Here is a 27,132-nt window from a genome sequence, read left to right as displayed (position 1 = left end):
GTAGGACATTTTTGTGAAAGCTGTGATATCACTTTGCCAGTCACAAGCAAATTGAATTTTTTTACTTGACAGCTCTCTCACGGCCCTCACACGGAGTACTTTGTGTTGAGTGGAAACCCTACTTTGAGGTGGCATCACAGTCATACGTTTTCATTGCGTTTTGCCTCCGTGTTCGTTACAGTTGTCAGACGTGGATAATAACGGGAATTATACAGATTGAAGTTGTTACATTTTGGTTACTTCATTCAACCGAGTTGAAAAAAATAATAAAATGACCACGTTCAGTTGCAATCCCCAAAAATACCTATCAACAGTAGGTTCCACCCTTTTAGTGGGTCAGATCACTTGACTAAAAAAATTCAACAGATTTTTGATTTTTAAACATTGATTTAATCAAACGCTCAGTTCATAAACTTTTTTATACGTGCCCAGAAAGGTATGAGGAGGTGATCGAAAACATTATGAAAATTATGAAAATTTCTCCAGGTTCATGAAACGCTTAAAATCATGCGTGATGTCATTAGAAAAGTTGAATGATCTTTCAGGGCAAATATGGTCTTATTGGGTTTCCCAAATTGATCCACATTAAGATATGAGCAGTTGAAAAAAAGTGGCGACATGAATGTATAGTGGGCAAAAATTGAACATACTCATGTCCGATATTCAAATTCTTCCATCATAGAAAGTATACTTGTAATTACTTGTAATAATCTTGTAATTACAATTCAATTTCAAATGTGACCCTACACACAAAGACGTCCGTGAAAATATTTTTGACAAACTGTGTACTAGCCTCAATAAAGTGACTTAAGTATGTCAGTAAAGTCTAGTATAGACTTATAGCAAATTTTTGCAAATCTAGTACGTTGACGCGAAGCAATGAAAGAACGCTTATATATCTTCTGTCATTCCTTCGATTCGATCAGAGGTATAAGTTTCTTCCAAGCAACGGTTAAGCCGAACAAAATGAACCGAACACAAACCGATGTCATCTATAGAACCATAACCACAACTTATTTTTCTTTGTTATTTTGACAATAGCATTGTTAAAGGTGTTGAGGTTATGGCTCTATGGTTATGACGGTTTGACATTTCATTTCACAAAGAAAGAAACCTATTTATACCTGTGTACTAGGCCTAAAGTCATAATTATATTGGGACGCTACAAAAAACATGTAGTTTTCATACATCGCTTAACACATGGAAATGCATGCAATATTCGCACAGCGTCACAATATATGATTCTTTGTGATAGGTTTGTTCCAAGTAACTGTAAACACGAACTTTGACAACCCGAACAACGACAATTTCATCCACAGCAACGTCACTTACGTGATATTTCATACAAATCGAGCAACGTCCCCTACGCGATTTACACAGAAATTATTGAGGTTATGGCTCTGTGGATGAAATTTGACAATTCATATGGCCTTGGAACAAACCTATTGTCGGCGAACAGTCAGAAGTTCGTGCGTTTCAGAGACAGACATATGTAACCCATTTCTACTCTCAGTTATTATCAACGGCTCTAAAATGATTTTGAATAATTCACCGTTTGTTTGGAATTTCTATGTATTTCCGAATACTTCTAGAGAAAGTGCGGATATTATTTTAAACATTTATTCTACCAACAAACGAAACCATTACATGAATCAACTCTCTTCACTTTTCTTCATACCTTCCTCTTCGCCTTCCTCTTCACCAAAATCGTTAATAATGTTAAACGTTTTGCGAATCTGGTCTGGGTTTTTCCCCTTGATCATACTGGCCACCTTTTTGCACGTAACGTCCAACAGTCCCCTTACATCCAGGTAATTCGCTGCCAAAATCAAATCGAACAACATTCCCTGGTCCACTTTCAAGAAGTTTGCATCCCACTCCGAAATGTCATCGGTTCGTTTTTGTTTTGTGTCAACGCCATCGCCAGCCTTTTGAGCTTCGTCTTTGTGATGGTTGGCCCATTCTAGAACTTTTTGCAAAATGTCTGCTCTCACATTCTGCACCGGCACAAGAACGTCGTCTTCATCCCCGATTCTGCAATCATCGAACATTGTTTTGATAGTTTCCGAACACTTTATTGTGTTCGCGTCAGTATTGAAAATTTCGCCATCGGATGATTGTAAACGGACGGTAGGCATGCTGAAAAAGAGAAAAACAAATTTGGAATTAGTTTAGATCGGGCGCTGCTTCTAGAAATTTACAACGCTCTTTCAGTTTTTTCATTCGCGTCTGTTTTGTAGTTAATAAATTAAGATTGGCTCACCTAGTTTGTGTATATTACGTAGGTGGAAGCACGGGGTTTCAGGGGGTTTCGAACATTTAGTTTTTTCATGTTGCAGATATTGCAGTGTCAAATTCTGTCCAAGATGTGACATATTTGCAAGGTATTGGCCTTTTTCACAAAGTATAATCAGCGTAACCTTCGTAAAAAGAATCTTGAATCTGACAAGAGCACGTGTGCCAACGTGTAAAAAACAAATGTTCAAAACCCCCTGCTGAACCGTGGCGATCCTCTTGTCAAACGGACAGTACATAAACAAATTCCATCATTTATTACATTTTGCCAATAGGTTTGTTTCGAATTAAATAAAGAATGAAAGAATTTCACTGGTCGAACGAACACAATTTCATCCGTAGAGATCGGTTTTAGCATATGTTCATTAGACCACTAGCAAAATCGATAGAGTGTTGGCTTACCTAATTGAGTGGAATAACCGATTTAAATCGAGATGATGATGTGACAACAAAATTTTAACTGGTCGACGGTTGGTTGGAGTTTAATTTATTTTACGTTTTCACAACTCAAGAGTTGATTTAGAAATGAAAAATAGTCATATGCAGATGGCTGCTCATCGATTTGGTATTAGCTGATAAAATAGATGCTGTTGAGTCATCTTCAGCTAATGTCAAACGTGACATGCATAAACTGTCTATGAACTAAGTTTGACAAAAGCCAAAGCCGCAATAATTACGTGACTTGGTTCAATGCTTAGAAATAAAGTACGCAGCTGAAAGTACAAATAGTCGATGGAGAGGAACTGGAAGTAGTGAACAATATCAAGTACCTGGGAGTCCTAATTGATTACAAATTAGATTTCAAACAAAACGTGGACTACGTATGTAAAAAAGTGGCGAAAAAAGTTGATTTAACGATGGAGGCACGAATCAGCGTTTACAAATCCATTATTGCGCCACACTTCGACTACTGCGCTTCATTACTGTTTTTGAGCAATCAATCAGCATTCGACAGACTCCAAATACTTCAAAATCGAGTGATGAGATCAGTGCTGAAGTGTAGGAAGATCACACCCATATCATTCATGTTGGAAGCGTTGGACTGGATGAGCGTGAAACAACGAGTGTATGCAACGACGTTGACGTTTGTGCGCAAGCTGCGAAGGGGACTGATGCCAAAGTACCTCGGCGAAATGGTTACATTCAACAGTGACATACATCGATACGAAACGAGATCGAGAGAAGATTTCTATGTGACAGCTAAGAAAAGTGTTAAAGAAAGGAATTCGTTGTTTCATAGGGGACTCGTTTTGTTTAATTCACTGCCGAGAGACTTAAAAGATGAGGACAATGAAACGGTGTTCAAAAGTAATTTAAAGAGTTTTGTGAGGACAGTTTTTGTTTAAAATTGAATTTGTTGGTAGAGAAAAGAAGATGATGATTAAGATGTAGACGATAAGTTTTAAATTTTGTGATAATCTATGTGATGATGTAAAAATAGCGTTGCTAAATAAATGTTCAATCAATCAATCAATTAATTATATGATTCGGGGAATATTCTTCGGATTGGATCAGTTTGTTTGTCAGTGAAAAATGCTAGTTTTCAGCAAACGTTTCGATGTTTATATTTACGTCATCTTCAGTGCATTTCTTGACTATATAGGAAACAAAACAAAAACAAATTCAAAATCTGAGATTGAGTACTCCACTGCAAAAAAAGCCACGTACACTTATTGTCGTGACATCAGAGTGGAGCAGACAAATATATCATTGATACAATAACCCTGGGTCAGGGGTAAGAAAGTGCACGGCTTCGGCCAATTTCATGATCGACTGTTTTACCACAAAAAAAGGAACCAGGCCAAGGGCAGCTATTCATATCTCTCCGGATGTGAATGCTCTTGCCCTAAACCAACTTACTGAAGATGAATGGAAGGAGGAGATTTTGTTGTTGTCTCTATTTACCCACCATTTGACTCGCCAATGCCTCCACCCGGTCCATCATTGGAAAAGGTCATGGAATTTTGTATCAATAAAGAATGCATTGACGTAACGTTGGCGTCCAGCGGTCTGCTGACAGAAAATGTTCGTTCTTGGAGGGTGATCGACGAGGAGACTTTTTCCGATCATAAATTGATCAGATTTGACATCTGCGGGTGTTTCCCGCGTGGTAAACCCTATCGTAATCCGAGAAAAATGGATTGGAATCTGTATAGGCAACTGCTGACCCAAAACCTGCAAGCTTTGCCGCTGGCTGATAGGTATCTGACAAATGAGAAGTGTACAGCCGCCATCGTTAACGCTTTTGAGTCTGCTTGCTCTCTTCGGAATCCTCGACCATTGTACAGAAGTGATCTGTGGAGTAATGAGCTTGACAAAAAGAAGAAAGAACTGAGGAAAGCCTGGAAACGGGCCGGCAAGTCGAACCAATATCAGGAAGAAAACAAGGCGAGGTACAGGAAGCTCTTTAAAGAATACAAACAGGCTCAGGAAGACCTCCAGACTTTCTTCAGGAAGAAAGTAGTAAAAAAAAGATTTTTTGAGGAACTCCATTCCGAGCTATGCCCGCATAAATAAGCCCTTAGCGAAAGACAAGACGGCTCAGGTTGGCTCTCTTTTGAAGCCCGATGGTACGTTCAACCGAGATAGTAAAGAAACTGCTGAGCACCTCAGGACTCACTTTCCGGGGAGCGCACATCTACAAAACCAAGGCTGTATACTTTGGGGAGGTCACGCTTCACCTACTCTGATGATTCTCGTCGTCTTGATGATGTGGTGAAATTTTTTACATGTAAAATCATCAGAAGTGGTGTGTTCCCGCGTATCTATTAAAATGGCGGTCTGCGTGACCTCCCCAAAGTATACAGCCTTGTACAAAACAATGAGAATCGAGTTTCAGAAGAATTTGAAAATTTAGCATGCATTCGTAGTACAGTGGAAATTGTTGCACCTGACACGAGAGTTTTTAATAGGAGTGTTACTGTGCATGTTTATTTTATAATTTGAAAATAGAGTTGTATAACGTAAACTTGGTTTCATTGTGCAGGTTAAGAGCTTCCGAGCGTACGCTGAAATTGTAGCCTACATTTGTGCGTTTCGAAATTTTTGATCGCTGATATCTTTTTACGAGAGCCCTTTTTGAAAAATGTACGACCACATTTTCGAGTAAAAATATGTCAGCTTTGAATAAAAAATAAAATTGTCTGTGAAAGTTCCATGTCAGAGAGATGCTAAGATAACGGCTGGGACGCCGTTTCGACGGATAGAGGGAATTTGTCAGCCTTTTTCATATAACGAATGAAATGTCAAAAATGGCTGACTTTTTCCAAAATTGGTCGGTTGTTTACAAAATAATTAATTTTTGACTACAATGATTCGAGAAGCAGAATATGGAAATACGCTTGCACCGGTGTCAAAATTAACGTAAAGAGTTTTATTTGCAAGGTACTTTCGTATTATCTGAGATATACGCGTTCAAAAATTGGTCTCCAAAATTGCTTTTTTCAATTCGGAAATTGTGTACGAATACTGAATCTGATTTATAAATAAATGGACTTACGTTCATTCTGATCCCACAAGGATCATGTTAGCAATTTATTTCATTAGAATTGGTGATGCTGGAAGTATTAAAACAAATCTGTGGTTATGTCTTTTTCAATTTGACAGCTGGTCGCATACGGTTCAATTTTTTTCAGAAATGATGGTCAAATTCCCTCTATCCGTCGAAACGGCGTCCCAGCCGTCATATTAGCATCTCTCTGTTCCATGTGCTTTGAGAAAAGTGTACCTTTGATGCAAATTTGGGGCATCGGTACAGTTTTCTCAAAGCACATGAAACTTTCACAGACAATTTTATTTTGTATTCAAAGCTGACATATTTTTGCTCGAAAATGTGGTCGTACATTTTTCAAAAAGGGCTCTCGTAAAAAGATATCAGCGATCAAAAATTTCGAAACGCAGAAATGTAGGCTACAATTTCAGCGTAGGCTCGGAACCTCTTAAGCTGTCAAAGTTGAACCAAAAATATGAAACTTTATTGTTTTGGTTCAAAAGTTTGCCGAACATTTTTTTCGAGTTGTAAATTCGTGTGTTATACTTGACAGAGGCCCTAAGGAGAACCAAGAGCTGGATTTCTGATTAGGTTATTGTAACTAATCGTCTCAAGGTCACACTTGAGGAAAAGCGCTTTTTTTGTAAATAGAATTTGACTCTCAATAGACTATGCCAATCATATTTAACCAATGATGCCATTTTAAAGGTCATCAATAGTGGTGACTTTATCACTATTTTATTTTACCGGAATCATGCACACATTCAAATAAAAGCATTTCCGCCAAAAAAATCATTTTTTAAATTAACGGACAAAAAAATTTCAGTTTTGTGGTGTCACTTACGACTATCTTCACAACAGACATGTCAAGAATTTTGTTTACCTGAATGGCAACATATTTTTGTATGTTTTCTTCACATTTTACCGACTGAATTAGCACGAAACGTATTGCAGGCAATTTCTAGGCACATAAAATTAAGGAATTGAACACTGAATGGCACAATTCACACCAAATTACTTTTAAAAATGAGATTTTCACAACACCCACAATGTTTGACCAAATTAATTTGTCTTTAAAATTATTTCGGAGAATTTGTCCTAAATTCTGTTTAAGACACTAGCATGAGCACAGTCGGAACTATTTTCTGTGCGAAATTTAAACTGAATCACTTTGTTTTACGCGAAATACTACAAATTTTCGACACAAACTTGTTTGAGATTTAAAATTTACTGTCCCGATTTGACATTTCATCAAAACAAAATTCAGTGAATCAGTCAAAACTGGATGAACTGAGTGAACAATACTACTCATACTACTGTAATTGCAAAGTGGCAAACTTAAGACCTTATGTGGAATTTGGGTGGAAAATGGCGCAAATCACATATTTCAGGAATTTATAAAGTGAAAAATCTTTCCGGTTTCAAGTGTTTTCGTCAAAAGACGAGACACGGGTATCTTTATTTTCAATTTTTAGCTGCTTTATGTAAAAAAATTGAGAAAAAAAATCATTTTGGCGTAGTCTATTTAAGTTTTCATTCAGACCAAACATTGTTTTAAAACATCTGGCCACCAATTCTCGTGAATTTAAGAATTTTCAACTTGACAGTTGTCACGTTAATGCTAAGATAGGTCCAAACCGTTCGTAATGTTTAAGGTGTCAACTGTCAAGTTACGAATTCTTAAATTCACGAGATTCGGCGTCCAGGCTGTGATGCTTCAGTATTTTCACAAATCTTTTCAGTTATCGGCTGCGATATTTACTTCTAAAAAGTGAACTAAAACACTTCATTACTGGAGTCTACGGCTTCTGTCAAACGTACTTGACTGACTATGTCAAGGTAGATGTGACAACATGACCAAAATGGAGTATTTCCATGTGTGCGCAAGTGCAACCAACCTTAGAATGTCAAAATATAAACAAAACAGAAATTGCTAAATAATAAATCTCAAAGACTTGAATTTGTGAAAGAGTGCCAGTAGTTGCAGATGAATCAAAAGGTGTAACATAGCGATCAAAGTAGTTTTCCGGTAAAAATTAGTGAAGATATTCGATAAAAAATATTTTGGCTCGCAAATGAATAATTTTGTTTAGCATTTTCAACATGGCCGAAATGAAGCGTGACTAGTGAAGTATCGGGCATATGATGCGTATGATTGTGGCAGGGCCATCTTTGTTGATGCTTGTCAGTTTATGTTAATGACGCGTCAGCGGCTGATATACCAAATCGAAGAGAAGCCATTTGCAGCTTTTGCACTTGACCAATCCCTCGACCAATCCTCATTTCTGAATTAACTATTGTGTTGTGAAGACGCCAAAAAAAATTACACTTCAACGATTCATCGACCAGTGTTGCTAACGAAACAGTTCAGTGATTCTTACATCATCTTTTCAATTTAAATTGGTTCTTTGACTCAAGAAACTACAATCAATGTAAGCTCGCATCAATTTTTTTCTTTGTTTTTATAATATCGTCATGAAGTGAAACCTTGGGCCAGATATCAATTTTACGTCCTTATAAGATTATGATGTGACGCGCGTCCCTTCTAAGCGTGTATAGGATGATACTGACGCGTTTAGCTTCTATATGCAAAAATGACAAAGCATGGTTATCCCGGCTATTTTCTGTGGACTTCGTCCAGGAAAAAGTCAAAACGTGCAGAAATTCCGCCTGATTTTTAATTGTCAAGCCCTTATTCGAATTTAAGTGGTGTAAGCTTCTGTCGTCATAATATCTAATTTCAAAAATTTTCCGTTTTTCCAGCATGTCTACCATCCGTTTACAATCATCCGATGGCAAAGTTTTCAAAACCAAAACCGAAATTGCGAAAACTTCAGGCACGATCAGGAATTTGCTTGAAGATTGTCAAATTGAAGATGGTTTCGACGCAGTTATTCCACTAAAGAATGTGAGCGCAGACATTTTACAGAAAGTGTTGGAATATGCAGAACATCACAAAGATGATGATGTATCGCCGGATGATGAAGACGACAAGTGTCGACGTACCGATAATATTTCGCAGTGGGATGCAGACTTCTTAAAGGTGGATCAGGAAATACTGTTCCAATTGGTATTGGCAGCGAATTTCCTCGATCTCAAGGGACTGTTGAACGTTGTATGCAAGACGCTAGCTAATATGCTAAAGAATAAAACCGCAGATGAGATACGCAAAACATTCGACCTTGTGAACGATTTTACAGCCGAGGAAGAGGATCAGATTCGCAAAGAGAACGAATGGTGCGGGGAATATTAACGGGAGTTCAAGCCATTGTATATGATTGCTGTTCGGGTTCAATAAATATTTTAAAAATCGTAAAATCCGTCTTTAATTGTGTGCATGTACGCAAATGAAAGCAAAGCATACATCGCTTAAAATCAAATGAACCCACGACTCGACGTGATTCGATTCGAAATAATGATTTCATTCAAGCGTGTTATGTGTAAATCCTGCCACCTCAACATAACAACGGTCGTTAAAGGGTCTATTTTGAACGGAAACCTATGTCTCCGATTTTATTTATTTTTAGCCCCGTACGAAGTACTGGGGGCTTATAAGATTAATATGCCGTTTGTAACACGTCGAATTGGAAGCAGACAGTAAGGGCAAAGCTTTTGGTTATGTTCATAGATGACGAATCCGCAATAAAAAAAATGTCCGTCCGTCCGTCCGTCCGTCCGTCCGTCCGTCCGTGACCCCTCTAGCTTGAGCAAATCACAACCTTTTTTCAAAATTCTTTTTTTCCCCGATTGGTATCGACAAAAGTAAGGTCAAGTTCGAAAATGGGCATGGTAGGGTCGGCCCTTCCAGAGCTAGGGCCCTATAGGTTTTTTTCAGTCTTTCGACGATATCTACCGAAATACGCACGTAATAGCTGCTTGTGATATATCAAATGAAAGGTATTGACGAGTAGAACAAAGTTGCTGAACATTGTTTTTGTGTAGGATGCAACGCGAGCTTGTTGGGAGGGCTCAAAGGTCGTTACTCGGCCCTAAGTGTTTTTTGCACATAAATCGAGTAAATCTCATCCGATTTTGCTAGATTTAGTTTTTTATGGAAGGTAATTGAATACCGAAAAGAACGTGGCGAAAAAAGTTTCAAATTTGGGCCCTTGGACTAAGGCCGCTACTCGGCCCTAAGTGTTTTTTGCACATAAATCGAGTAAATCTCATCCGATTTTGCTAGTTTTTGTTTCATTTGAGAGATAATTGAATACCCAATAGAAAGTTGGCAAAAAATTTTGGGTTTCTAAAATAATATCGTAAATTGTTGGTTTTATTTGAGAGGTACTTCGTACGGGCTTTCGTAATTGCGCTATGCGCAATTTTAAAAATGAACACTTTCAGTAAATTTGACCATGCCCAACTTGACTTACATTTTGGTAACAGACGCATTAGAGGGTTGTAGACGTATTAGGGTTCCGGGCGTATTACGGCTACGGACGTATTATGGTTACGGACGAAATAGGATTACGGGTCGTACGGGGCTAAGTCGCAGCAAACGCTCCGACTGTTCTGATGCCTTGTTTCAAAGAAATAGCCGCAGAAATGAGTCTACCACTTCTGCGACAAGATAGATGTGTTTTCAGTTGACGGAATGTGTGTGTATGTGTCTCGCCTCTAGCTCAAAACGATCGAAAAAAAAACTAAACCAAACACACTTATGGCGCTAATCTAATACATTAATATCAATTTATATCCCACCATCAATGAGCTTTAAATAAACGCATTACATTTCGCACAACATATGCTTCGCAGCCAACGAAGGGTAAATCGAATTTAGTTAAAAAAAAAATTCTCACCCGTACTCCGTGTAATACGTCTTGAATGGAGGAAAATCCGTTATATATATATGTAACGTTCTCCCCTCCGCCCGCATAAACAACACCTTGCTTTTGCCAGCCAGTTCAGGAACAATATTTATTTATATCAACAGCCGATGGCATAAAATATTTTAATCTATTTACACCATTTATTTCAACCCTCTTCAATCAATTTGAGTGGCATATTTCTGCTTTAACGGAATGTCTTTATCAGGGTTTCTCTCGGTACATGACTTACACACGATCTTGACTTAAGATATGGTTTATCGTAAAACGCGTTGTAGTGTCTTCTATACGTATAATATGCGAGGAGATTCATTTTTATTTGTGCAGAACGAGCAGAAAAGCGTTAAATAACTGAATATGACATAAGGCTTGGAACAGGTCACACAAAATTAATTCATCGGCCATGTAGAGAATTTGAACCCGGCAGGTCAAACCAGAAGAAAAGTTCCGCCCACTGAAGTATTGACATTGGTAATGGGAAGCCACTAACACCGCATATTACACATGAGGTCTATGCATTGGAATTTCACGTTCGACCATTCCAAACCAATTTCACCATTGAAAAATCGACCATCGCGAACCGATTCGACCAATTCTTCAATTTCATATGTTATTCTCCTACTCGTTTTGCTACGTAATTCATTAATTCGAAAACAATTTTATCTGGTTAGAACGATAATCGTGCATTTATCCATCTCATCATAGCACTGCTTCTAGCACGAACGATCATTCTTCCAACGCCAAAACGCCTTCAAAATTTCATTTTTGTATGCGTGTACGATTGCATGCAGGGTAAGCGTACCAATCCTCGGACACGCCCCAATGCTCGGTCACTTTGACATTAAAAGTAAATTAATTAACTTGTTGCTCGAAAATATAGTGGATGACTATTCTTCAGTTGTAATTTGTAGTTTTCACTATCGATTGATCATAAAATTGGATTCACTAGGAATACTGTGTAATTTTAATCATTGAAACAGTGGCACCACGTACAGAAAAGTGTAATTTTCTACCTGAAAAATAGTTTGTGAGGTGATCAAAACACTTCTTTTTTCTAGTGGAAAACTACTTATATTGCACAGTGCTATTGTTTTTGAGATTAATTAATGTTCAATTTAATAATATTTTCACTCAAACACGATTATAAACAATTATTTCTACTGTTTTTCGGGTGTCCGGTTGATACAAGCAGGATATTTCGTTTTGATTCAGTAGTCGGACTATATGGAAAACATATGAAGTGTCAAATTCAAGATATGCCATGTGAAATGCACCGAAAATGATACCAAAATTGTGTGACTCAAAAATGCTTTGTAAATTGTAATTTAAATGATTTTATCTATTCAATTTAGTGTTTTCACTTCATTTGTGGTGTATTTGAATGATTAACAATTAACTTTTCTTATTTTAATGAAAAAAACCAGTGAAATTGTTGAATTCAGTTAGTGTCCGAACATTGAAATAGAGGTGTCCGGGCATCGGAGAAAAAATACGACGATTGGATTTTCATGTTCGGCCGAATGAAAGTGTTAATTAAAAATAATTCGGAAATAAATGATTTAATTAGTGTACATAAAACGAATCTCAATTAAATTTGTGTCTTGAGGAAAATACAAACTACAGTGAACGACATCTCAAATGTCTCACTGTCAAATTTTTCTGAGAATTTTATTGTGTCATTGCAAATTCACAATGACATTCTCTGAAAAAAATGACAGTGAGACATTTGAGATGTCGTTCACTGTATTCAAAATAATAGCTTGTAATTTTGTAATACTTAAACAAAGTCGAAAAAAAGTTAATCGTCCGAGGATAGGTACGCCTACCCTATTGTGTGTTTTTATCATCGATATAATATACTGTAGATAATGAGTCACGAAAAACGAAATTTCGGGGATATAGCACACATACAAGTGCAAAAAATACGAATCACAACACAAAACGAAGAGAAAAAGGAAATTGAGAAATGCAGAGGTTCAATTATTTTCAAATATTTGTATGACATTATTTCGCGCGCTTTCTCAAAACATGTGTTACGTTACACATACATTCATGTGATCTTTCCGCATAAAGTTGCTTTGACATTACTTATCTACCCTACTATATTATATCGATGGTTTTTATTCACACCATGAAATCATGACTCCTATATTTACGAGAAAATGTAAGGCCTATTTTGATTGCATAAGCTTCCGAATATTTCTTATGTTCATGGTAGAAGCAGAGCTGTGATCTAGTGCAATTACCGTCAGTTGTTTAAATGAGTAAATTTAGGGGTAATATTATATTGCGTACACGGTCAATTAAGCTCAATTTTATGATGACAAAGTCCCAAAAATTTGTTTGCCGACGCCGAGGCTCTCGACAAACACATTCAAACCCAAAAAAAAATTTTGTTAATAAATTTTTACTTGAAAATGTTCGATGAACAAAACGGAGTTGCAGAATTTTCAGTTTGTGCAGCTCTACTTTTCTTTGACTTCAATTTTAAGATAGAAACAATGGCACATCCTATTAAACTAAGGGACTGATATTTTGACTTTCTACAATACCCTTCTGTAGCAACCTAACTACATTTATTAAGGTGGTCAAAATGCAACGTTTTATTTGCATTTTACATGTAAAATTCAGAGAGATGCTAATATGACGGCTGGGACGCCGTTTCGACGGATAGAGGGAATTTGTCCATCATTTCTGAAAAAAATTGAACCGTATGCGACCAGCTGTCAAATTGAAAAAGACATAACCACAGATTTTTTTTAATACTTCCACCATCACCAATTTTAATGAAATAAATTGCTAACATGATCCTTGTGGGATCAGAATGAACGTAAGTCCATTTATTTATAAATCAGATTCAGTATTCGTACACTATTTCCGAATTGAAAAAAGCAATTTTGGAGACCAATTTTTGAACGAGTATATCTCAGATAATACGAAAGTACCTTGCAAATAAAACCCTTTACGTTAATTTTGACACCGATGCAAACGTATGTCCATATTCTGCTTCTCGAATCATTGTAGTCAAAAATTAATTATTTTGTAAACAACCGACCAATTTTGGAAAAAGTCAGCCATTTTTGACATTTCATTCGTTATATGAAAAAGGCTGACAAATTCCCTCTATCCGTCGAAACGGCGTCCCAGCCGTTATCTTAGCATCTCTCTGGTAAAATTAGAAACGGTGATATTTTGACAGCGTCAAAACGAAGTTTGTTTGCTAGAGAGGGTATTGGCCTCTAGCATCTCATGCGACAATAAAAACCTCACGAAAGTTACAAACATTCAGTGATGACTCTATGTTCTAATTAGATTTCTTGACGTATTTGATCAGAAATTCATATCTCCAAATCGAAACGTACATTTTACTCGCGAAAAATTTATCTCCAAATAATTTCATATTCTTGTGATGTAATAACTCCACTTCACGAAATATTGATTGAAGAGTAGTTAATTTGATTATTGGAGGAAGTACGGGCTAGACGCAGTCGGCTTTCGAGTGGATAAAGGAACTACTAAGCTGTTGTCTCAACTATCAAGTCAAGTGATGGTACTACACGTGTTACGATAATCTTTCTGTTATCGTCCTCCTTCTTGAAATGTGACTTCTTTCAACCTATGTCAACATGGTTTATCTAATCAAAATGAGTAGAGAACACAGCAGACGCTGCAACATTAGCCCCGTACGAACCAGTGCGTCCGTAACCATTCTATGTCCATAATCCGAATATTATGAGCAATTATGAAAGCTCGTACGAAGAATCTTTCTAAAAATAGCGAAAACACTTCAAGCCGAGTAGCCTTCCACTCTTATAGTCTTAACTCGCAATCCATCGACCCGATTTAAAACAACAAACTGTTTCAGAATTCCATGTGTTACAAACGGAATAACAGTTGTAATAGCTCCCATTACTCTGTACGGGACTAAAAAATCCAAATTAAAAGAAAGCAACTGGAACCAAGTGCCTTGATGAACGAGTGTAGGTAATAATGATACCGATAAGACAACAACAAGATACGCTCTAGATCGAATTAGTCAGCTAGAAGTAATTCTCCGGTGAAGTCGCTTTTTTGCTATGGGGAAAAATCGGTGAGATTATCATTCCGGTAGTTCCGTCTAAAAATTGTCATAAAACACCCATTGTTTCAGAGCCGCAACGAATGAATCGGAATCAACAAAATTCGCATATCAGATGGAAGACATCGTTCCCATATACCTTCGGAAACGTTACTTGGTGATGTTCCTTGCATTTTTAGGATATATCAACCTCTATACTATGCGTGTGAACCTTAGCGTGGCTATTGTTGCAATGACTACGAATCAGACAGTCCAACATGAAGACGGAACGGAAAGCTGGGACAGGCCGTTCGATTGGAGTAATGTTGAACGCGGTTACGCTCTGAGCTCTTTCTTCTATGGCTACATAGCGACGATGCTTGTTGGTGGTACTCTTGCAGCAAGGTTTGGTGGGACATTGGTCAGTTAAATTGATGGACAGTAATGAATTCACTAATAAAAGAGGAACTTGTTCCTGTTTGTCAATGCATACACATGAAGAAGGTGCACACGAACACAAGAACTCTGCGTATACCCGTATTAAGCATTCAATCCGACTGCGATATGTCACAAACATTGATTATTATTGTTGGCAGTAAAGCTGGCCTCAGAGTCGTCCGTTAAGCTCTCCGTTTACGTGACGTTTCTATTGTTGAGATGGCTCATTTCATATAGCACTGTTTGTTCAAGTAAACGCCTGGAAAACGGACGAGTGTGAATTCAACTTAAAGGAGAATCTAAAATTTTGAACAGCCTGTCCGTGCTGGCACCTACATTACACATACTTGACCAGCCCACCACAATTCGAAGAATTGAATTAATTTAATTAATCCGACGACGCCTTTCAGATCTTTGGTGGCGGAATACTTTTGCTTTCAATTGTCACGTTGCTCACACCCATTATGTCTTCCAAGGGAATCTATTATCTGATTGCTGCTCGTGTGCTTGTTGGCGCCTTTTCTGGATTGTCTTATCCGAGTGTCCAAGCAGGTGGTTTGATTTATTGTACTGCGAAAAGCAAAACGATGTTACCACCTCATTTAAAGTGTACGCCAAATGGTCGCCACCTCTAGAACGTACTCGAACCTCAGGCTTCGGTATTGCTGGTATTTATTTAGGAACAGTGTTGGCTATGGTACTGTCAGGTTGGTTGGGAGAGAACTTCAGTTGGCAAAGTATTTTTTACGTATTCGGCGGAGTGGGTTGTGTTTGGTCGGCATTGTGGCTTGCAGTTGTCAGGGAGAGTCCAGATAGGGATTCATGGATTAGACAAGACGAGAGAAATTTCATCAATCAATCGTTGGAACAACATGGTCAGGTCAATGTCGTTAAACCTCCATGGAAGAAATTATTGAGTTCGCCGGCCGTGATTGCCGTTTGTGTTGGAGCTTTCTCTTACACATGGGGTGGGTATTGAGTCAATTTTTCCAGATTTCTGATTTCTTAGAAAAATACTTCCTTAGGATTTTACACCCTACTGACACAGTTACCTTCCTATATGAACGACATGCTCGACTTCAATCTGCAGAACTCTGGATTTTTATCAGCTGTTCCTTATCTGGTGCTTTTCCTGACCCTAATATTCACCAGCTCTTTGGCTGATTGGCTTCAAATGAAGAGAATCTTAACTACCACGCAAGTTCGCATAATTTTCACTTGTTCGTCATTTCTCTGTCAATTGGTTTTCTTACTCATGGCTGCCTTCTTTACGAACACCACCGCGGTAATTGTTTGCTTAACTCTATCCGTTGGACTTGGTGCATTTTCCATGAATGGATACATTGTAAATCCGTTGGATATTGCACCACAGTTTGCTAGCATTATTATGGGCTTTGCGAATACATTTGGCACGGTGCCAGGAATTGTGAGCCCAATCATCACGGGATACATTGTTCAAACGCCAGTAATGACATGACACTTATAGCATTAAAGACAGTAAATACAAATTATATTTTCTCTCTTCCAGACTTTCTCCGAGTACAGAATCGTGTTTTACATCTCGTGCGGGATTTATTTGTTTGGTACAATCGTGTACGGCTTGTTGGCTGCAGGAACTGTACAACCGTGGGCTGTTGTGTCTGTTGAGGAATCCGAAGAAGAGTCAATTTCCGAAAAATGAAATGTTATAAACGTTCAAAAAACCTCTGATTTCCTCACATGAGAAAACCTGTTTTCAGTCCAATCAACTAGTTTCACTGATTTATGGTTAAACTATGACATCCTTTCTTTACCGAATGGTTTTACTGTGCCTGTGGCAAGCTCCAAGGTTCTGAAAGAACTTTGGTAAGCTCAGCGAAAAACCCAGTGACATGGTGACATCTAGGAGTGAAACTAGTAAGATTAAAGTCGTCTACCGACCGGTTCTCAAAACAATGCTTCTTTTCAGCTTTGTTTGTCTTACAGAACTGAGCCTCGATTTTTTTATCTGTGTGCGGTTGAGTTTGAAGGGTCTTAAGCACTCGCACTAGCAGCTTCATTTCGTATTGGTAGGCAGGCAAATTTATAATAACTGTAACTGCTGTGGTTACAATGCTGCGTATAAAAAGTTACTAGGTCGTTCGCGGTCCTTTTCGACATCGAATTGCATTAGTTTTCCAAGGCCTGTCGATGTTTACACATCCGCAGAGACCGTAATCCCTAAAAAATTTTATTCCCTATTACATGAAACGGCAGCTGAAACACGTTATTGTTCTGTTGGAATGAACCGAACGTATCGTTTCCGCTCAACAAAAAGTACTATGTGAGAGAGCTAGCTGTCAAGTAAGCAAAACAATAATTGAAAAATTTCAATTTGTCTCACACACTTTTTTGGTAGGTGGATATCAAGCCTAAGCATTACTTAACTCCAGAAACAAACATATAAATAAAGACCGTTGAATTTTGCAACCGTTATGATTCCGTATGTGAACGAAAATTAAGAAAAAATCATCTCGTTCCATCATATTATGTGAAACGTGAAACCATCGTTCATCGTCAAATTTTGTATTATACTGATATACAAACGGAAGACCCAAATTCCTTTCGTCTGAAACTTTCTGATACATTTCATAAGTGGTTCAAACTAAACAGAAAATGCAGACGAAGAATGTAATGCGAAGCACTCTACACATAACATAGTTGAGCGTTTGCATGGTAACATCTTCAAAGAAATTGTTGCTTCCAACTTCCTACGAGCTTCTTAATTGTGGAATTTTACGATAATGTCAGGGAAACTTTGTCACTCTTAAGATATTCATGTCTGTTGGAAGACTGACATTGTAGCGTACAAAATGTGCATTTCGTATACTGCATCACTCAATATTACTGTAATATGCAATGGGTTCTACCTTGTTGATTACATGGTATTTACAAATTTGTGATGAATATGATTGCAGTAAAAGGTTACGTTTAAGCCGAGGGGCAAACCATTCGATTTGCAACTCATTTTTCAGCGTGCCCTGATATGCAACTCTCTTTTTTCGTAGGCAACTCATCTGCTATTCCTTTACTTTGCAGCTAGAGAGATGGTATAGCGACCTTCGGAATGTAGCTACTTAGATATGTTTACATACTGGGAGCTACGCGGTTGATTCGTTCAAGAAATATTTTTTTTTTTAAATAAATAAAATGAAGAAAAAAAATGAAAATGATGGCAAAATGGACCTGGAGCCCAAGGACCCGAAAATATGACCAAAGAGTCACCGTAGGGGCACGAAGAATTACCATACACACGTTATCAAAAAACGGTTAACTTTATGGGAAACGCTCTATTCACCTTATATTAAAAAGTGGTAGGTCGCCCGCTACGCGTATATTACGTAACTGTGCGTATATATATTCACAAGTCGGTCAAATTCCCTGAACGTAACATGAAAACTTGGAAACAAATCCGAAATCTTTGAGTTAATTTCTGGTCAACATCAAGTCAATATATTCTAGCTCACATGAGTTCATTTCTTTGAAATAAAAGTTACGAACTATTTTCCGTTCTACAACAAAGGGACGATGTGTCACAACCGTGAATATATACCATCGTGTTGTGTGTATATGTCTATCTATAACAAAGTTCAAACTCACTTATACGAACAATTCGAACAGCAGATATAAATGTGAGTACACAGTTCGTGAGAAATGTCTGTAAAATGCTTGCTTCACAAGCTGTAAAATTCTTGACAAATTAATTTTAATAGAGGGATCCGCCGCGCCATCTGTCTGCAATTCATCATAACTTTGTGCGATAGGTCACATACGGCTATTCATCTGTTATCGATGACGACGTCAAAAATAATGACAAGCTCTGTATAATATGGTCCGTTAGAGTCAAACCACATCGAAACTTTTTGTCGTGAAGTGACAGTTTTGACATTGACATTTTTGACGTTGTCATTATTGACATCTGAAAATTTTTGTCATAACCTCAATTGAAAACGTGAACTGAACACAAAACTTGTCTTTAAACAATTAATTTTGAATAATATTACAGTCAAAGGCAGTCAATTTTCAGCATAAATCAGCTTCACCTGTTTTTCAGCTGATCCATACAAACAATCACAACCATTTATACGTCTTTATACGGTTTTACCACTATCATGCGTGTGCGTGTAGCAGCTTCAACCGTATGAACAAGGAAAACCAGTTTTGATTGTATGTGTGGATCAGCTGAAAAACAGCTGAAGCAAATTTATGCTGAAAATTGACTGCCTTTGACTGTACAGTGTTATCGTATCCTTATTGTAATATTTACGATAATACTGTAATATTATTCAAAATTAATTGTTTAAAGACAAGTTTTGTGTTCAGTTCACGTTTTCAATTGAGGTTATGACAAAAATTTTCAGATGTCAATAATGACAACGTCAAAAATGTCAATGTGAAAACTGTCACTTCACGACAAAAAGTTTCGATGTGGTTTGAATCTTATATAGTAAAATAGATGTTTAAAATATTGAAGTACAAGATTTGAAATCAATAGATGGAAGTAATAGAACCGATAATAATACCAGTCATATGCGTGACGTCTGTAACATATTAAGAAGTTTAAAATCGGTACGAGATGAAGTTGACGTAGCGCCTATATGAAATTAATTTCATTTTCCAGCTTTTGGAACGAATGCCATTTTTCAATCATTGTACGGAAAATTTTCACGAACTGTGTACCAGCCTTTATGGAAGAAAAAAAAGCTTTAGGCATCCGACTGTACACTGAAAGTAAATTTCTAAAATCGAAAATGCTTTTTATATATCGTGATTTCGAAAAAGGAAAATCGACACAGCAAAATTTCCGCTACAACAGACAAGTGTCAACAACCTAGTTCAACATTTTTTTCCTGTGCTTTTCTTTTCTTCTTCGTATTATTACATTTTGTGTGGGGGAATTTAAATTTATGTTAGCAGTATCGATGTTCCCTTGAGAATACAACACACCGAGCAAACCAGAGCACACAACAATGACAATAATTCATATATTACTCTGCTTATTTATTTACTGTGTCGGGGGTTGTTTTTTTTTTAGAGAGTTGGGGTTGGGGTGTGTTGATGTGCGGTGTTTTTTTTCCTCACTGATTCTGTGGTTTCGAACAAGCGAATTTGTTCCTTAAATGTTGGAGTAGATGGAGTGTACCATCCATCATAATACACACAATGTATTCGATAGAAGAATTATAAAGCACATCAAGTACTCGGCATATACTTATTGACAAAATAATTTTTTTTTTGATAAAATATGTGATCGGAACGACAATGTTTTTTCTTGTTGGTAAAAGTATAATTTATGACTTTTGTGTAAGAGCATTATATCTTGTTTACATAAAGTTAAATTCTTCTTTTTAAAGTATTTGCAACTTTTTTGTGTGTTTTTGATAAATTTACCGAAAGTATCAATCTCAGACCATTGTTCCTTTTTCTCAACAACTAAAATACGATTAGTGGTTTAAATAAAAGAAAAAATTAAATTCGATGCAGCATCGTTTCTAAAAATTGTAATTTTGTTTAGCTCGCTTCGCTCTGGTCGCAAACTTTCGCCCTTGTTGGAATTTCCTATTTTCTTCTCGAGGCGAGCACATAATTAGCAAAATGACAGTTCAGGTGAGAAATTTTTCACAATGCAGCGAGAAAATAGTCGCTTCGGAAGCTTTTGTTGTGAAAAACGTTGTGTTTATCTTGGGAATAAAAGTTGGAAATGGCATTTTCTCGGGTAATTTGTGAAAAACCATTCCCACGAAATGCAATTTACCGCTTGTTCATCCTGGAGTACCAAAAACGTCACATTCACTCACCAAATTCAGTACCTATGTTTATGATTTGCCAGATGTGTCAGGTTGTGTGCACGCGGATATAATTTTTGTGAGAATGCATGCACACGAAACGGATTCCCTTAGGCATTCATACGTATATTGTTTTCAGTATTCATATGGACAGGTTTCGCAGTGCTACAATAAGACTTGATTTCCACTTACCAAAAAAGTACTCAGTGTGACAGACAAAATTATTTTTTTTCAATTTTTGTTTTGTTTACTTGCTGGCTCCCTCCACGGCTCTCTTGCTCGGAGTACTTGTACTTTTTGTTGAGTGGAAACCATACTAAAAATGTTGTGGAACACAATTTAATTTTACATTTGCAAAATATTCAGTCCAATTTTGTTGTGTTTTGTTCGGAATGTGACTCCAGAATAGACGCTGAACAAATAATTAATTTCTTTCTGCTGTCACTTTGTTTTGCGTCGGTTTTTTCGTGGGATAAAAGAGCCACAATTTTTTTCAGTAGTTTATTCTTTACGCACTATTTTCTGGTGAAATAACTTCATTATTGTAAATATCTACATAATTTCATTGCAGTGAAATTGGTTTTTTTTTTTTTTAATAATTCAATTTATTATCATCCCTTAACCTATGGCGCGTGGTTCACAAAAAAAGACCGCAAAAAGATATAAGTTCTTGTTCTTGATAAAGCAAGCATTCCATCTGCATCCATCTTTTCGAAATTACAGATGTCATGACTAGCTGATTGTTAAAAAAACACGTGTTCACTCTTAAAATTTTATGTTCGCTTACATAGTAGATATGAGGGCAAAGAACGAAGCACTTATATCTGCAATATACATTGGGTATCGATGGGATTGGGACTGACTGATTGGGATTGGGTTCAAAGACGTAAAGACAAACAAACTGTCTTTGAGTCTCGCTTAGAGCGTCATCAACTTTTATCGAAAAATTTGGTGTTAATCAGGGCGATAATAACGATTTCAATATTGTGACATTTAAAGTGTTGATAATTTTATTGCAAGTTGATTGCTCGGTTGATTCAGATACGTAATATCTACATTATCGCTAGAGCGATAAAAATTCCACAGTTGACAGTTGCTTCGGAACTAGCGAAAAGCGACGTGCAAAATTCATTAAATAAAAGATATGCCGGCAGGTTTAAATCTATATCTCTTGATTTAAACGGTTTATCGAGCTCTCCAGTTTTGTGAGTTGAGATGACTTTTGGTCAGTTTCCGCTGGTGCCAAAGCTGTCAAATAAAACAAAATTGAAATCGACAATGGAATGTTTACAACAAAAAGTTTGACAGCTATAGATCTCTTCGTTTGGTGAAACTGATGACGGAAGCGTGAGGAATGGTGGGGAAAAGTGTGCAAACTAATTGAAACCAACTTAGAAGCAAAGTTGGTTGTCATTAGTTTGCACACAAAACCGAACCGTCGATCGTCACGCCAGCGGTCATTTTAGTGATCTATACACCTCCAGCAAGTTTGAACCAAGGTTCTGAAAGAACAGGTTAAGACACCCATGAAGGTGGGTGACACCGAAATCGATAAACGCACTCAGTACAGATCAAATCAAATTGAATAAAATGTTAGGAAAATTCGGAATTTTATTTTTGTTATGTTGTCTTTTTCATAGAAACCTCGTAGCCGCTGAACTCTATGCGCATTCCACTACAAAAATTGCGAATCTCAACACAAAACGAAGAGAATAATAATGACATTATTTCGCGTGTTTTCTCAGAACGTAAGTCACGTTACATATCCATTCATGCTGCAATCTCTCACTCAGCATAAAGTTGCTTCGACATTTCTTATCTACACTATACAATATCGATGTCCTTAACAAAGGCGTGTCATTTTTGACTGTAATGCTTGATTTCCACCTACCAAAAAAGTACTACGTGTGAGAGACAATTTTTTTTTTCAATTTTTGCTTTGTTTACTTTACAGCTCGCAGCTTGACAGTCGAAGAAAAATAGGTGTTGTTTAATCCGCATGCGATTTACAAGTTATAACGCATATACATAACGTAAATATCGTAACATTGGTACTGCATGTGGGATAAATAGCATTGATTGGATTGTATTGCCAGTTTCTTATATTTCTTCGACTGTAAGGTCCGTGAAGTTAAAAGGAACAATAACACCAGCCGAAAAGTTCCTCAATCTTAATTTAGTAATTTTGTTGTCCTCGTAGACTTGCATCACGACCACTTACTAGCGTAGTGTTGTGATAAAGAACCACCGGACGATTGTTCGTGCGAAATTTTTACAAAGTAAAAAAAAAAACTCACAGGGAAGTTGACTATGACAAAGTACCTTTCCTCGTTAACAATCATAACCTGTTTGTTTGCAGAATATGGACTGATTGGACTATATTTACATTCAATGCTACACTATCGCACAATTTCCATCGAAAATAAATCAGCCAACGTACGAATACGGATATCATCATTATGTTGAACTTGTTAGCAGAGCTGATACTGCAGAAAAGCTTGATCAGCTTAAATCTAATCTAATTTGCTTGTGATATTTCTCTAATATATTATATGTTCCACGTACATCTAAAGAGATTTAACATTTTACCTTTTAGTCTCTGTGCATTCTGAGCCCATTCCACGCAGAAGGCAACAGAATAAACTCCCTATCCATTTCTTTTATACATACATGGTATATGTCTGCTATGTTTTCGCATTAGAAAATGAAATAAAGATATTGTTGATATGAACATATAAATCGTAAGCATATGCGTCGTCGTTATGTGAAAATAGAATTTGTAACGGGGGAAATAAGATTGAAATGCTCTCTGATGAGAAATGTTTCGAAACTAGAAATTAAAAATGACTTCCGCACAGATAATAGATCAAGTGTCCACAAGGTTATTTGAAATGTCAAAAATCATTAACTGAGAACCTAGCTTAAAATTTGAGGATAGGTTTCTCTGCAGGTGATGAAGGTGTAGCTGTCAGTGTTCGGGTTTACAGTTACCAGTATACTTGTTATCTGGGAGGCCACTACGAATTGTTTTGTATTCCTTTGTGTACTAAACCTCTTTGGTGTACTAAACGATTTCGGAGTGATATGGAAGTGTTTTGTCAATGGAGCATGCCACGCATGTCAAAATGTAATGTATCAATACTTTCCATCGTACCGTTTAATATAAACGGTGTTTTACATGGAGAATAACGGTTTTTTGCTTAGAAAAATTTCAATCCACGTATTACGCACGCGGACCTGCTGCCAATTTTGATTGGAAATAAATTATTTCTTGAGTATATTGAGTCATGTGTAATTGGTGGTTATGTCCGATATTCAAATTATTCACAATTTTCAAGCTCAACAGGTGACACTACTTTCTATGTTGGAAAAATTTGAATATCGACCATGTCGGCCATGTTCAATTTTTGCTCACTAGATATTCATGTCAGCCCACCGTTTTCAAAATTTGAACATCGGACATGTGGCGCACCCTTAGTTGCAAAGTACTTAGAAAGAAGTGTCATCTGCTGAACGTGAAAATCCGTGGTATTCGTTGATAGTTTCATCATCACTTTCAGCACACGATGGAACAGACCTACAATACCATCGCCTCTGAACTCGATCATCCAATGTCCAAGAACCTACCTAAATACCTGCAATCGAACGGAGTACTCGCTACATCGTATAAGTTCCACAATTGTAAGAGATGCAGAATGTCGACTTGTGATGTGTCTCGTTCGATTAGTTTAAATATGCGACGATAAGGGAAAGAGAATTTCGGAAATGAATTTCCTTTTAAATTGAAATTGAAGAGATCATGTTGAAGCCAGTCATTATTATTAACACCATCCACTGGCCATTCAATCAAAACTTCAGCTTTTTTCATTCTATTCCATCCATCCGACACATTACTTTTCATTTCACTTTCGATCTACTTTTTTTCGGGTAAACGAACCAACGACAAAAAAACGTTCGAATTCAGAATGGGAAAATAGTTTCTTTTTCGCAGATGAACAGAATGAAAATGGAAAAAGTTTTTTTTTTGTTCACCAGTTTGAATTATGGCTGATATGAGATCGATAGCATGGTTTAATATCCTCTTCAGCAGTGCGAATATACAGTTTGAGTGCGTCGAGTGGAATGAGTAACCTGCGCTCCTGAAAAAATTTATTTCTTCGATATTTCATTGAAAACTGACAACTTACTGTGTTACATATCAATGGTGAACATTTTTACAAAGTTTTTTTTTTTTTTTAATAAAAAATGAAGAAAAAAAAATCCCAAGATAAAATTGCAGTGAAAGACACTTTGGATTTGATAGTGAAATTATACGATTTCACAGTTCAAACAGATAAATTCAACGAAAAAAAGACATTTAAAGCAGCTTTTATCGCTCCTAATAGCTGACATTGAAGAAATTTATAGATTGAGATTGGCTCGCCTAGTACGTGTTTACTACGTAGGTGGAAACAAGGGGTTTCTGGGATTTTCCAAATTTAGTCTCAATTTAGTGACAACTGTCACGTACATGGAGGCAAAAAATGAAAACGGATGACTGTGAGGTGATATCTTTAGTTTGTTTTTTCATGTTGCAGATATTGCAGTGCGTCAACTACTGTCCAAGGTCTAATATTTGTGCAAGGTTAAGTCCTTTCTCACCAACCAATCTGCGTAACCTTCCTATAAAAACCAACAGTACAAAATTTCAACTGAACTAAAATAGCGCTACTGTTTTCACTGTTTTTATATGAAAATTACAGTAAAGTTTAGTGAATTTTAGCGATAACGGCCCCAGCGATCGGCGTAACCTCCTCATATACAATCTTGCCACTTCTGATGATTTTGAATTTTAAAAAATTCATCACATCACGACGATTACAGATTCGCGGGTGACACACAGAGAGTTGCTAATATGACGACTGGGTCGTTTCGGACGGATAGAGGGAATAAGTCGAATGACAGTTGGGTTTTTGAGAGAGAATTGAATACATTTTCGCTCAACCAATTTCAAAATCATTCGACACATATTCCCTCTATCCGTCGAAACGACCCAGTCGTCATATATAGTGTTTAAGGAGAGCGAAAACCAGTTAAATTTAATTGGTCTCGGTGTCAGCTGTCAAATATTCATTAATGAAAAAAGAAATTGATAGTTGAGCCCAGTTTAAATTTGTATGTGATTTCTCTCATTTTGACGTGTGACCCCGAGACCAGTTTAAACAAAGTGGTCAAAAATCGCTCTCCTTAAACACTGTATTAGCAACTCTCTGTGAGTCACCCGCGTGTCCTATGTCCTACTCAACAATTTACTCCTTTATTTTCTTTGGAAATTCTTTTTGTGACGCAACTTTATAATACGTTCCCAAAGAGGAAGAGTGTCTGAGAATAAAAGAGCCTATCGTATGCGAATTTGCATATACTGATTTCAAATAGTAAATAAATATGAGGTCAATACTGGGAAATGTTTGTATAGACGGTGCCGAATGAATTTCCGATTTCCTAGTAAATAGCACCTCTAAATTGGCAAAGTATATAAACACTGAAGATAGCGCAGATCCGCAAAAACATGCGAATCCCTACTTTGAGGTGAATTTATTGTATATCAATACACATACGTACAACATGCTGTAAATATATGTATTGGCGTCATACGAAATTCACCTTAAAGTCGGGATCCGTATTTCTTGCTATTCCCTGAGGGACTGCGCTACCTTCAGTGTTTATATATTTTGCTAAATTTGGAGGAAGCCGAACACGTAAACTTCACGAATGGAACTGATTCGAATAAAGCCACCGCCATACGGTTGTTTTTCGTAAGGCTTTACCCTAAATGCGGCAGCAGCGCCATATTCAGCTAAAGAAAAGCTGACAAGTGCTGAAAACGAATATGTTTGTTCTTGTTCTTGATGATAGCGGCAAGAACAAGAAAAAAACATTCGAACGGCAAAGAAACCAACCCACAGAAGTGGTGAAAACGTCAACACGATCCATTTAGATCATCTTCAAGGCCGTTTGAAATACCATCCACGTTAAAGAAATCTCATGAACGAATGAATGTACGAAATATTTAACGAAACTTAAGTGTAACTTCACACTTGTTTATGTTTATTTATTTAACGATCAGGAACGTACAGGCTATCGCCCAATTATACAATGATCGAGAGAGCATAATTAAAAAAAATAAATTAACATCAGAAAAAAGTTCTGCAAGTACCGTATCTTGAAGATGATCCATTGATT

At 37.0% G+C, this 27,132-nt stretch overlaps 3 protein-coding genes and 1 long non-coding RNA gene across 7 annotated transcripts; 3 read left to right on the top strand and 1 right to left on the bottom strand.

The window, feature by feature from the left end:
* The first annotated feature begins 643 nt into the window (after positions 1–643).
* LOC119076920 lies at positions 644–26,560 on the top strand. The gene is made up of 3 exons (XR_005087719.1): positions 644–654; positions 9,342–9,352; positions 26,396–26,560. It is a non-coding gene; the product is annotated as an uncharacterized LOC119076920 (long non-coding RNA).
* Positions 1,612–2,823, bottom strand: LOC119076915 (S-phase kinase-associated protein 1-like). 3 transcript variants are annotated; one of them, XM_037183932.1, is made up of 2 exons: positions 2,698–2,823; positions 1,612–2,139 (listed from the first exon to the last, which is right to left on the bottom strand). In XM_037183932.1, the coding sequence occupies exon 2, from the start codon at positions 2,136–2,138 to the stop codon at positions 1,653–1,655; it is 486 nt and encodes a 161-aa protein (XP_037039827.1). In that variant the 5' UTR covers position 2,139; positions 2,698–2,823; the 3' UTR covers positions 1,612–1,652. The 3 variants fall into 3 exon arrangements, with proteins under 3 accessions (XP_037039827.1, XP_037039829.1, XP_037039830.1); XM_037183934.1 differs by lacking the exon at positions 2,698–2,823 and adding an exon at positions 2,264–2,286; XM_037183935.1 differs by lacking the exon at positions 2,698–2,823 and adding an exon at positions 2,202–2,224.
* Positions 8,004–9,096, top strand: LOC119076914 (S-phase kinase-associated protein 1-like). The gene is made up of 2 exons (XM_037183931.1): positions 8,004–8,217; positions 8,549–9,096. Exon 2 carries the CDS (start codon positions 8,550–8,552, stop codon positions 9,036–9,038), a length of 489 nt encoding a protein of 162 aa, XP_037039826.1. The 5' UTR covers positions 8,004–8,217; position 8,549; the 3' UTR covers positions 9,039–9,096.
* On the top strand, positions 14,485–16,800 carry LOC119076895 (sialin-like). 2 transcript variants are annotated; one of them, XM_037183904.1, is made up of 6 exons: positions 14,485–14,701; positions 14,762–15,089; positions 15,517–15,658; positions 15,715–16,074; positions 16,132–16,571; positions 16,635–16,800. In XM_037183904.1, the coding sequence occupies exons 1-6, from the start codon at positions 14,688–14,690 to the stop codon at positions 16,785–16,787; spliced, it is 1,437 nt and encodes a 478-aa protein (XP_037039799.1). In that variant the 5' UTR covers positions 14,485–14,687; the 3' UTR covers positions 16,788–16,800. The 2 variants fall into 2 exon arrangements, with proteins under 2 accessions (XP_037039799.1, XP_037039798.1); XM_037183903.1 differs by having other exon boundaries at positions 15,517–15,661.
* Positions 26,561–27,132: the final 572 nt, after the last annotated feature.

The sequence above is a fragment of the Bradysia coprophila genome, unplaced genomic scaffold, assembly GCF_014529535.1.
Source record: "Bradysia coprophila strain Holo2 unplaced genomic scaffold, BU_Bcop_v1 contig_232, whole genome shotgun sequence".
NCBI lineage: Eukaryota > Metazoa > Arthropoda > Insecta > Diptera > Sciaridae > Bradysia > Bradysia coprophila.
Note: the sequence above shows the minus strand (reverse complement) of the source record. Positions and strands in the feature narration are given on the sequence as shown.

Bases quoted from the DNA above. Each gene is read 5' to 3' on its own strand.
- LOC119076915 (XM_037183932.1), bottom strand. From the start codon at position 2,138: ATGCCTACCGTCCGTTTACAATCATCCGATGGCGAAATTTTCAATACT.
- LOC119076914 (XM_037183931.1), top strand. From the start codon at position 8,550: ATGTCTACCATCCGTTTACAATCATCCGATGGCAAAGTTTTCAAAACC.
- LOC119076895 (XM_037183903.1), top strand. The intron at 15,090-15,516 runs GTCAGTTAAATT...GACGCCTTTCAG, and splicing joins CAAGGTTTGGTGGGACATTG to ATCTTTGGTGGCGGAATACT. The intron at 16,075-16,131 runs GTGGGTATTGAG...ATACTTCCTTAG, and splicing joins AGCTTTCTCTTACACATGGG to GATTTTACACCCTACTGACA.